The 13,426-nt window shown below is 32.7% G+C and overlaps 1 protein-coding gene across 4 annotated transcripts in view; it reads left to right on the top strand.

Moving 5' to 3' along the window:
- The window catches only part of LOC147078587 (aminoacylase-1-like), a 32,038-nt gene that overhangs the window by 10,705 nt on the left and 7,907 nt on the right, over positions 1-13,426 (top strand). For all 4 annotated transcript variants that reach the window (XM_085960266.1, XM_085960263.1, XM_085960264.1 and 1 more), the window contains exons 2-3: positions 9,302-9,471; positions 12,476-12,647. In XM_085960266.1, the coding sequence (XP_085816392.1) occupies positions 9,448-9,471; positions 12,476-12,647 (196 nt within the window). In that variant the 5' untranslated portion in view covers positions 9,302-9,447. The remainder of the gene's footprint in view (positions 1-9,301; positions 9,472-12,475; positions 12,648-13,426) is intronic.

Raw genomic sequence — 13,426 nt, 5'->3', positions numbered from 1 at the left:
TTTGATATTGTACTTTTAATTACCATATCTATTATATTCAAAAAACATTTCACTCACCTTTACCACAGTTTGGGAAACTGTAGCCTATTATTGTAAATAAGTTTACATGTAAATTGTACGTAAAACATTTCACTGTGACACAGTTCGCCGTGAGCTTTCTTATCGGAAAGAGATGACCGTACACTATACGGTTTCCAATTTTATTAGATTCAATATAAACCTTAATACAATTTTTATAGCTGGTTTTGACAAAATTCATGAATTCAAAAATGAAAACCTATCCTAACCTAACAAATAATCCAGTATATGTATCGGCTATTTTCAAAATTTGTTTACTGCTTGCTTCCTGTAAAGTGTAAACCGTGAAGAACCGTGTTTTATTTAAACATGAATTTTATGTCAGTACTATACGACCCAAAGACGTTGGCGGTCTTTAATATACGGCCATATTTTTCCGATACAACATTTCACGGTAAAGTGTGATACGGTGAATTGCATACGTAAAATAAGAATGCACTCTTTTAATAGTGGATGTCGCTACAATGCAATATCTAGTCAATTTTAGATTACAAGTATGTTATGTCATGTTAGTATGTTTGTAATAATAATTCTCTTTGTACCTAATAGTATAATAATATGTATTCATGAAATAAATGGGGCATGCAACTAGAGTATCTAGTATCTACATAAATTGTATTCATACTATATCAAACATATTAATTTTGCAAATTGCATCCATTTAACATATTTAACATTACATGACCAGGCAGTTTTACAGTGCCGTAACTAGGTAAATGCACAGGCACAAGGCCCAGGATGAAGGGTGCCCTGAAATGAAACTAATATAAAATATCTAATATGATAATATTACTTGCAACATTCGCTACGAATATTAATGAACACTCGCGAATTTATAAAATCTTATAAGTTTTGGTAGTTTACAAAAATCGGCTGCAGTCCGCACAGTCATCTCGGTTGTAATCAGTGGCGGCCGGTGATAATAAAATTAGGGAGTACAAATAAAGACATGCATTTTTCTTTTCATGGTATTGAAAAAAAATCTGCAATAGCCTTCGTGGTGGAGGTAGGCGTATGCTAAGCGATGCTTACATTCACGAACAGCATTTATTTGTTGTCAAAGTTACAAAGTTCAAGCCTCTGGTATGATAGGTATGATGCAAAAGGCAATAGGTACACACATTTTTCGATTTTTATTGTACCTAATTACACTTCATACGTGCTGACATAATTACCATTTTGGCCCTCGTAACTTCCATAAATCGTAACTGATGTAAGTATTTTAGACGTGTGTCATTGAGAAAAAGCCGTAAAATCCTCATTTGTCATCCCACATCATTCTCATATGCGCGTTGTATCATTTTTATAAATAATGGGCATGGATCATTAATTTTTCAACGGGATAACACTTGTATTAAAAATTTGCCACTTTTGTACACCTCCACTCCAAAATTGCACTCCAAATGGGACTGATTTGAAAGACATTCAACATCAAAAATAATAGTAAGTATAAGTAGGTATATTGTATGTATTATGTTACTGACTTACTTTTCTGTAGATTTATTTATATTAAAATTATTTAGTGCTTAATTGTGAAATGTAAAATAATTATAAAATCGTATTTGTATGGTGAGATGGCTGTACCTAACTTAATTATCACAATATTACTCTAATCGATATGTTGATTGATTCAATATTAATATGGCACATCAAACAACAGAGCATTTACCTCATAACGTCATAACGTATGAAATAATAATATACCTAGTATTTTTAAATACTGCGCGGGAACCTTTTACCTACTTCATACGTACGTACAATAATATTATTATAAACGCGCCAGTCAATCGCGACATCTATCGGTTATGCTTGAAGCACTAGGAGGGAGGACATTGCTCAAAGCAAGGTAAAAATTGTACGTTCAGTGAGGTTACATTTCGGCAGCATGCAAAAAAATCGTCTACAGTCGGACACTCGGGCGGTACAGGTCGTCTTTCGAACATTCAACAAATACTATGAAAGACGTACATGTATACACATATCCAGCTCAGCGGCTTATTAAAAATACGCCAAAAATACTTACGTGAATGCGCTTAGCGGACGGGCGACAAATTAAAGATATTTTGCAATAATTAATTATTAAAATAAATGTAGTTATTTGAATACGAACATATTATTACATAATAATTTGGGAGATCAGTGCACATTTGCTCCTATACAAGAGCCGTCCCTGGTTGTAATACATAATGCTAAAATTGTGACTCTGGTTTATATTCTGCAGGTCTTTTATAACTTTGGGTTTAATTTAGCCATATCCAAATATCAACGTCTACTGATCTACTACGTCATGTGAAAGAAGAATTACCAAATTAAAATAAGAATAATTATGATGGACTGTTGGATAAGAATGGTTTTCCAATATTTCCATCATTTTGATTTGATAATATCATATTTTATGGTGATGTAATTAATGAATTTTATGAAATAAAAACCAGGAAAATACAATTTGAATAATTATTCTTGTTTATAAATCATGATAATGATATTATAGTGCGGTCGATTAATCAATAGTATGCACAGCTGCCATTTCTTCCCATGCACAGAAACCGTAGACTGTGTTTAGATCACAGCGCACCTCTCCCACTATCTAATTTCCTGCCCAAATTATTCAAAATTACTAGTGATTCGGTATGTGTATATCTTTACTATAACCTTGATTATCCGGACTTATTGGGATGAAGATATTCCAGATAATCGAAAACTATTTCAAAATCTTTTTTACCAAGAGAACACAAAATTAATGAGAACTGGCTTACCGTACTGGGTGTAGTAGCAGTTTTGTTTGCTTTATTTAAAAAATCATAAATCTTAAACCAAGGGACACAAAGTGTGCCAACTGTCTTCAAATATTGAATGCACGTTATGTTTTAAAAACAAACTTTAATTCATTATTATGAGACAGACATAGCTATTGAAGATAACATATTATTTAGTTTAAGTTTATCACATATTTTTCCACACTCAAGATCTGTACCCTTTTAAACCACATTTACATGTTTTTGTTATATATATTTTCAAATCTTGAACAATATCTTTTTTTTTACCATGTCCGATCCTAATAAGATTATATGGGCCTCCGCGGAGTGGAGGTTTGTATTAACAGAATTTTGTTTTAACGAGAAATGGATGTTAGCCACTTGCTCAACCTAATAGGTCCATACTTTGACTCCAAACACAAATTGAAAAGCATTTAACTTATTTAGAAACTAACGATCATAATAATATAGAAATCCAGATAATTGTGGTCCTACTATATTATTTGTCTTGTGTACACAAAAGTTATTTACAAACAAATTCTCATACCAACTTATTGTATTTCTTGGCAACCGGAACAGTGACTGCTGACAATTCACTGCAGAGACAATTCACTTCAATATTAATATTGTTTGCATTACTACTGGCCTTGGCAGTAGTATCGTGATGTGAGTATTGTAAGCTATTAGCCCTCCAAGTCACCGCATCTCAAATTACAGTTATCTTTATCTAAATACGTATTCCACATTATTTAATAAACATTATATTGAGGTACTTTTCCATCATATTTGTATTCATAAACTATCAAATCCAGCTCTATTTGTTAGTTGAATAGAATTAAACCGGAGGATTGATTGTAAAGTCGTTTATATTCATACAACAACTTTAAACGTGATTTTTTATTAACTTTAATGAAAGAAGGATATTTTATTTCACTATTCGCTTTTTCTAATTATTGTTAACTAATATAATAAACTATTTTTTTATTGGCAAGTGCAAGTACGTTATAATTAAAGTTTGGAGTGATCCGGGCGTCAATTTGTAATTAAGGCACTTAATTGATACTTTGATTTAAAACATAAAAACCGATAGCTAAATATGACGGAATTTGATCAGTATGTCATGTAAAAACTCTTAGTTAATTTCATTGTAATTAGATAGGATGCCCGTAACTTAATTGGTAAAGCAAATTTACACAAATACAGTGGTTACAAGTTTACGTCCCGTCAGGCGTCATATTTTTTCAAAAAAAGATTTTTTTAGTTGGTATAATATATCTGAGGTGTTTTCAAATTATGTATGTTTACTAATATGTTTGTAAAAAGAAAATATTGCATTCGCGGTCCCAAATGTGCTTGACGGTTTTTTGCGATTATCTCAAAATGGCGGAATATGGAGGTTACTGACTTTAAAATCAACAGCCTCACATAATCATCAGTTCATAATGTCTGATTGAAACGAACTAAACCAGTCTTAATGTAATGTGGAATAAGTACCTACTATATAATTTGTTTTATTTTAATTAAGACGTTGATTAATTTTATTATGTATATTTTCCTTAGAATAATTAAAGGGGCCCAAAAATAATGCCTTTCATTTTCTGTCTATCAGGCAAAGTCTAGTAGTATCCGTTAATTAAAATTTAATAAACAGAACACACCGTTCTAAAACTCTATTGTCTTTGTATTTGTGTATAATCAACGATAAGCCTTTTATCACAATGTCATCTGTAAAAAAGAAGAATAATTAATGAAATATATCAGATGGCCGTATTTATTAAATTTCAGTTGCAGGATATTATTAAACTCTGTTTGTTGCTAGTAACTATGCAAAATCTTCACCCGCCAACCAATCTGACACTGGTAGCCATATCTTTATCTCTACTAATTAATAAAATTGAACTGTCTATCTATTTTCGTTTGTTCAGTGATAACTCAAAAACTACTGGACATATCTTGATGAAGCTTGCACAGTTTACAAACTATATTTTTGGTACCAATTTAGTAGAGTGTCATCTTCTTCAGTGGGTCTATTCTATACTTATCGAACACTAAATTGATAAATAGTATCAAACTTAGGGTAGGTTTGTATCAAAATATTAGCACTTATTGTAACAATTACACGAAGCCGGTTTTTATTGTTGCAATAAGTGCGATATTTTAACAGCAGCAAGATAGGTGCTGTTAAAATATAGCACTTATTGCAACAATAAAAACCGGCTTCGTGTAATTGTTACAATAAGTGCTAATATTTTGATACAAACCTACCCTAAGTTTGATAATATTTTTCACTTTATCACTTTAGCGGTCGATAAGCATAGAATAGACCCACTGGGGTTCCAAACATGACCATCATACAACCTTCTAACAAAAAAAAAACAAACTTTTTGTACTATGAATCTGAAACATCCTCCAATAGATTCCTCAGTCGGCTTCCAGATAGAAATGCAAAAAACCTAGTCGTTGTTGATTTACTTTCTGAGATAATTGACTTCGAACAATTCATTGTTCTATATCTCAAAATAAATTCTCACAAAATCGCAACTGTCAAATTCTTAGTTAAAATCGTCGTAATTATCTGAGGCGCCCGTAGTTTAATGGTAAAACATACTGGCGCGAATCCAGCAGATACAGGTTCAAGTCCCGTCGGGAGTCATATTTTTTTCTAGTGTGTATATGCATGAGATGTTTTCAAAATATGTATATTCAGTATATAGAATGTTACATTCTCAAATCTTGTGTCTTACTCGTTGAATAAAAAAATCGAATACCATAAATCACACCCGAGGAACTTCGGTTTATCTCAAAACATAATTATTGATAGACAAAAAATCCAAGCAATGGAATGCTAAATACCAATACATTTTCCCATAATTGCTTAGAAATTGAACTGACTAATCGTTTTCCTCACATTTTTACAACCAGTTTACTGATTCTCGATTAATTTTAAATTAAAAATAACAGTAACATAATTTTCTTTATTAACATGACTAAAAATTATTGCGTGTGACATTATATTGATGAAAAGTGTTGGGAAAAGTGCAGGAGTACCGTCCCTGGCCTACTACACCACTGGTGTTAATGTATGGTTTTATTAAGAAAATTAAAATTTGATTGTTGAAATTTTTATTGTTGGGGTCTCAAAATCAGAACCTCACAATTAGGGATCCCGAGCTATTTTCGATACCTATGAATCCCGGGATTGATAAACATAATCCCGGGATTTCGGGATTGATTTTTTTATCAATTTTTATGGAAAATAAAATAAAAGCGAAAATATATCAGAAAAAATACTTTTAATAAAAAATAACTACATTAGAAATAAACTGAGTTTGAATGAAGTTTGATTTATACCCGTGTGTAGGTTGCCGATTCATTTTATTTTTTCACGTAAATTATTAAAAATGGAAAGATTGGAAAAAATAATGCTTCGCACTTTTAACAAAGTAATTCCACCATGATATCATACGTTTTACGGCAGTTTCATATTTGTCTGACTAATTAGATTTATGAAGCGGAAAGGCCAGTACACCATGATTATTTGCTTTAATATTTTAAATCTCGCTAATCCATTCATTAAGTCTTTACTATCAGAAACAGCAATCTCCTATTAAATTCACATTATTATTTAAATTACAATATTATTTACTCCGTTAAACTTGTGTATTTCCAAGATTGAACGTATACAATATTAACAATAAATGTCTTAAATTGTATAAATTATACTAGATTTATTTTTGACCGATTTTATCAATGTTATTTGTAAATATAAAGATTTTATATTAACAATTGAAAAAATTCCAATCCCGGACCAGTCCCGGGATCCCGGGATTGTCAAATTGTAATCCCGAAATCCCGGGATCAGAATTTTGGCTCGGGATTGGATTCCCTACTCACAATCAACGCCTCAAAATCAATGCCTCAAGCGTCCACATCACTAAAACCACCATTGAAGTTGGTTAATGTAAATGCTACTTGAATATAATATATGCCCATTGAATTTCCTTTCAAAGCCTGGTCTGGATAATTACATTGTTGGTACAAGTGCACTTGTTGGCAAAGATTTATTTGTCTGTCGCCAATGAGCACCGAGTCGTACCACAAATAAATTGGTAAATTGTTGCCTTCCTTTAGTTTTAACACGTTCGCAACTCATTACTACTACAAATAATCAGAACAACTTACTCTTGCCTCCTTGTTAGTGTATCGCAGTGACAGACATACAGCATTATTCTTTCTAGCAGTGGCGTCCGGTTATTTCCAAAATCTCATAATTTAAAAAAAATACACCTGAGAAGTGTACAATATATTAGAAAAAATATTTGTACCGAATGAGCTCCATATACATCGTAATTTGGGTTATGTCTCACACAGAAAATTACTATCATTATGCAACTGAGATATTATTTTATATTCAATTCTTATTGGCGATCATCTTTTCGTAATCGTAATTCATAAAATTAACAATAGGTATTAATCAAAATTTTCATTCTATCACGCTAGTATAATATTTTTTAATTGTATATTATAATATTCTTCTGTATTATTCATTCGATAAAAAATTGTTCAATTAAATAATACATATAGACACTCCTCAGAAGCATACCTATGAAGTCGAACCAAGTGGGATTCAAACATCATTCACTCTCCAGGTGAGTGCTCTTACTGCTATCGAAAGTATTTCAAATTCCACCAAGCCAAGGAGATAGATTTTTTAATTTAGTTGATAAGAGCACTCACTGGCACAGCGTATGATGTGAGCTTGAATCCCACACTACCTTTTTGAAGGATTTTTCTAATAGGTATGTTTTTCAAAAGTACATTATTTCCAACAATAAGAATCGAACATTCTTAAATCTTGTGTATAATAATATTTAGTATTTTAAAATAAAAAAATAACTTAATTAACCGGTTCTATGCCTTCAGTGAGTTTTCTCGCTCTATGAGGTCGTGATCGACAGACCGCACGTACGAATTTTGCGCGTCATCTCATCCGATAAACTCAAATTACTAGCCACTGTCGATTGATTTGCATAATCTAAAAAACTAAACACGCAGTGACATCTACAGTAAGTCCTCGACTTACGTGATGATGTGACGTTTCATGTAAGTCGAAAATACAGTAAGTTGGCGACTTACTGTATTATTATATTTTTTTGGTGGATTAGAAGTATTGCATTCGGAGATATCAGTTTTTGACTGCATAGTAGTGTTTTCAAATGTAAGATTTCTTAATTAATTAATTAACTAACTATTTTTTATTTAATCGCATAAGTATGAATTTACGTAAGTCGAAATTGTATAAGTCTAGGACTTACGGTAATTATGAAATACTAAGCTACTATCGGTATTACAGCGATTTTAGTAAGAGCTTACACCTACATTCAACGTGTGTGTTATTAAAAATCTGCGGCCTGTCAGATACTACCATAGTAATATCATGAAGCACAGAAAAGGTTAACAATTATTACGTGAATGAATTACAAACATGTAGAATTTTTTTCATTGAAGGCAATTTCATTATGTCATCAAAAAGTATTTATGGGCATATTTTGTCAGGGTTTGTATGTAAATTAGTTGTCCTAATGTCTTTTTTTGCCATCACTTTCATTGGCTTAGACTCCATACAAGGTTTTCTTTAATATCTTTGGTAAATTACCATTTGTATTGCAAAGCGGAGCTTTAATTTAATATATTATTATGTAAGTTCATTGGCCTTTTATTCAATAAAAGTAAAGATTACATAAACTATTTTTTTTTATTAAAAGAATGATTCACAATTCTTTTATTTTATGTTCAATAAAGATTACATTATTATACAATGTGTTTATCTGACATTTGATTAAATGAATCATGATTAATTGCATTATAAAAGATTACAATCCTTTTATAATGTCACCTGAATCATAAATCTTACTTGTAGGTAATGTTACACCCCCGAATGGTCCCCATTTAGGGATGTCTCTGTGTATCTGGAGAGGCCCGAGTCGGTATCAAATCCAACAAATAGTAAGGGTTGATTGCGAAAATAATTAAATAATGTTAAATATCTGACCGGCAACATTGTCTGAATGCCGTTAAAAAAAATACGAATGGCAACGCCGCATTTGTACAGCTCGTAAGCAACCGTTTGTTTTAGCGGGAGAAGCGTTTTTGACAGCAACGCAGTAAGCAGTGTTAACCTTGCTATCCGACAAAACCATAAATTGAAAAGAATTTGTATAAAAATGTAACCTTTAGAATATATTAACGTAAATATACCTTGCCGTTTCCAACACAATTCCGGTGTCTTATTTGTTCACCTCCAAGTCCCGAATCCAGAAGAAAATCCTTACAACGTGACAGCATGTTTTCACTTTCCAAAATGGAGGGAAATGACAGTAACTGAAATAAAAACTATAATCCAACTGTTAGATAAAAATAATAATAAAGTTATTGGTGGTAATATAGTGTTTTTGTTAATCCCACAGATGATTGTCTGAACTTCCTCCAAGGACAAGCCGGCCAGCTGGGTCTTCCATACAGAGTATTCATACCGGTTCCAAAGAAGCCCGTCCTTGTGATAACATGGGAGGGCACGCAGCCTGCTCTACCTTCCATCTTGCTGAACTCGCACATGGACGTTGTTCCAGTATTCCCAGTAAGCAAGTCAATCTATTCTTCTGTATTTCATGTGAGGAAAGAATATTAGCTATAGTGATATAGCGATGCTTTGGTGGGTAGATTCCTGAACCGAACCATAGCTCTGAAAGATACTCTAAACTCTTAATTTTTTACCTTTACATGTAAATTGTACGTAAAAAATTTCACCGTGGCACAGTTCGCCGTGAGCTTTGAGGTCATTTTTTTTAAAAGCTTTAGTTAGGTAAATGATTTTAATGCTAGGCACGAATTTTATGGTAAGGCTTCTAGAATTAATGTAGGTACAAAAAAAATGCAGGATTTTATTTATATTAAGGGCTAGAATGATTCTATTAAATTTTGTAGAACTTGCAAAAGGGTCTAAGCAAAAAAAATCTAAGCTTGCGGACTAGAAATTTCTATCTCGCAGTCGATCTGATCATGTCTGCATGAATCCGCCCAATGATGATTCAGGCCTCATGGCCTTGGATCCTCGGAGGATGCTATGCTTTAGGCGGTAACAGTGTGATACGACGAACTGCATACGTGCAAGTTTCCGGACATGTTACTTGTGATGTCGGCCATGAAGTATTGAGTTAAGTTAGATTATACTATGAATAAAAGGATTTTTAAATTTAAAGTAACGATACATATATTTTATCTCTCATAAATAATCATCTTATCTAGTCATATATTATTAGAAAAAATCCTAATGTCACCTAAATTACATAAGTGGCTTACATTAATATGGTGATGATTTGTATTTTATTACATAATCTAGCTGTCTGTCTAAATTGGCATCATTGTAAGATATTATCATCAGATTATTTTAATCCCAATTTGATCAAAATTAGATTTTTATTGAATACATTACTTGTATTATTACGTCTGTATAAGATTCTTGCAACCATAATACGACTAATCATTCAAAAAGTTAACCCACAAGTTCTTCTAAATCATATCTATATAATGGAAAAACTTTCTAAATACCAACACGATTATTCTAACTTGTTAACACGTTTCCGCAAGGCCTGAACAAAAACGATGCATGAGTGCGAGTGAGAAAGTATTCGGCACCCTTACAATCTCTGCGACACGCGCTAGAGTAAGATAAAAGGTCTACATATCTGTGAGCTAGTTTCAAAAACTATCGCCATCAAATTGGGCGAAACGCTTCACATAGCGTCGATAACTTGCGAGCTCGAGTTGCTAAAATTGATATTTTTTGTGTTAAACATAAAGTCAATGGTAAATATTTTTAGTTAATTAAGTAGAAAAGATGGTTCTGTGTGTTGTCTTAAAATGTGGTAGCCGTACTGATAAGCAAGAAGATGGTATTACGTTTCATAGGTAAGTTGATACATGTTCGTGATAATTTATTTGTATTTTATTATATATTTTAATATCAGTGACCTAGTGTTTCTTTAAAATAACTTAAATTATGGATATCTTTACCTAATGGTTGCATTGTGACCGCTTAAAAATACTATATAACGTAAAAAAATAGAAAATTATATTTTAATTCTGAGCGTCTAGTGCGAGCACTTTGGGCGAGTACTAGTGAAATGGTCTATGGTCTCGAACATTTGTAGGCGAATGCGTTCGCTCGCCCACAAACCAAACGCAAGGCACGCGGCTTCATTTAGCAATGTAACGGGTGGCGTCTAGATGTATATATAGTCTAAGCGTTTCCGTTATTCTTCTAAATTGAAAATAACACGGATATCACTCAGGCCAATTCCGATAGATAATGTAACACAATGATAAGCGGGCTAAGACACACGGCACTGCAGTTTGAGTGCGTCAACGCAGACCTTACTTAATTCCAAATGCATCCGATTAGAATCTCTAATAGGATTTTTTTTATCCAGATGCATTTGAAATCGAGTATGACGTATTTAAAAAATATGTTTTAGTACCACTTTCTGATGTTTTTTTTACTTCCCTCTAATTTCGAAAATTCAACGTTAGAACAGATTTTCAAGAACCAATTACGTGCAAGAGTCGAGGGCTGCCTGTATATATATATATTTTTTTTGTTTGGCTCTACAATTAAATGCGGATCTCGGCAGCCATAGGAAGAGACAGATTTTTGTTATATGTGAAACGGATGTTGGCCATTTGCTCAACGTATTAGACCCAAACATTAATTGAAAAGACAATACATTAATTTGCCAGATCTGTAATTTGACCCCAAGACTCATGACTTTATATGCTGATTGTAATCTTATTTTATGTGTAGAGATAAGTAGAAAAATATCACATTACAAATCTAAAATTTTCATTAGTTTGTTATACAGTCCAACTTGTTTGAATTTTCTCTTTATAAGCGTTACTCCTTATATCAGAGAATAGGTATTTTTAAATGAGCGGTCAGATAACACAAAAAGTTATTATATTAAAATTCAAACAAAAATACACAATTAGAATTTTTCCCCGAAACAAGCATGGCATTCATAAACTACAAAAGAAGTTGTTTATTGTAATGAACGCTGGTAGGTACCTACGGACTTCACAAATCTTGGATTTTTCAACCATATGCATGGATACTTTTTCATTATTGTCGGCGAAAACACCGATTCGGTAGGTATTTAGACACTTAACTAGAGTCATAAACGTGGCAGCATCCTGTCCGATCGGATTTTATTGCTTAGGGTCGAAATGTTTTTAAACGATCATCGACACATTAACAGTATTTTAGCTCAGTATATCCGATAAGTTGCTCGTTATAACAGTGAATAAATGTATGGAGAAAATCATAAACCAAAATGATTGTTTCCTTATTACATCCGAGATCTCGCTATGTCCGAGATCGTAATAACCGAGTTCGACTGTATTTATTTATTTATTACTACATATATTAATACTAGTGAATATCTTTTGATCAAATTTTATGCGAGGTAATCAGGCAAAGAGGCGTATCAGTACATATAGTAAAAAGTCCAAAGTTGTAAAGCGTATACTTCTACTTGATAAATAATAATCGAAACACGAATTTATAATTATTATTGTAATGTGAACAGGATAGCTGGATATATCCACCGTTCAGCGCTCACCTCACTGAAGATGGCAAGATCTACGCTCGGGGATCTCAAGACATGAAGTGTGTCGGTATCCAGTACTTGGAAGCCGTCCGTAGGCTGAAGAAGAATGGCATCAGATTGAAGAGAACCCTCCATCTCTGCTATGTTCCAGGTATATTAAAAAAATATCAAATTTCGGCCAGTTGGTAGAAGCTTATCTACGATATATAATATATTGACACCAATCTTCACTTAACATAATTAATTTTTGGCCATAGTGTTAATTAAATAAACAGCATTGTTAAGTTAACTACTTCTTTCAATTTTATTTTGGGAGACCAAACAAGGCCAACTCATCCGTTAGGTCCAGGGTAGGTTCTCTCTCGTCATATTCTTTGCCTCATTACTGAGAAAGGCGATAAATGAAATTACAGACGTTGCCAACCATCTCCTGCCATCTGTGGTGATTCTGCGCTGTGCTGAAGTCATTGGTAATTCAGTTGCTTTCTTGATAATGTCGCAGTCGTGCACACATCCTCGTAACGTCACCTCCTTTTGAGGTTAGGTTCATATTAGAAATAATTAATTAAACTGAAAATGTCATAAAAGATTAAGTCCTGTTGAAACAAACTACATGCCTACCTCATATTGTTGCACATTTATTATTTTCGAGAAGTTTCTTTTGAAATATCTTATAAAAGTCTACTATATAGGTATCTACCAAAGATGTTGGAAAACACATTCTTTTATTATAGAGAGCCTAAATGTATGAAATGGAAACAAAAAAAAGACCGCTGGTTCACTCATTATGTTAGCTACAGTTGGTTTCGCATTGTAGGTTCATTTGCAGAAAACTTCACACTATGACATTTATTTGCCAAATTGCAGGACGTATGAAAGACAATCTGTTACGATGAGTAGATAAGCAGCTAATAATGCTACACTCGGGCA

Source organism: Rhyacophila brunnea, unplaced genomic scaffold, assembly GCF_057557595.1.
Source record: "Rhyacophila brunnea isolate RB1 unplaced genomic scaffold, BYU_Rbru_1.0 scaffold_11, whole genome shotgun sequence".
In the NCBI taxonomy this organism is placed as follows: domain Eukaryota; kingdom Metazoa; phylum Arthropoda; class Insecta; order Trichoptera; family Rhyacophilidae; genus Rhyacophila; species Rhyacophila brunnea.
The sequence above is the reverse complement of the archived record's forward strand: the minus strand, read 5'-3'. Positions and strand labels throughout refer to the sequence as shown.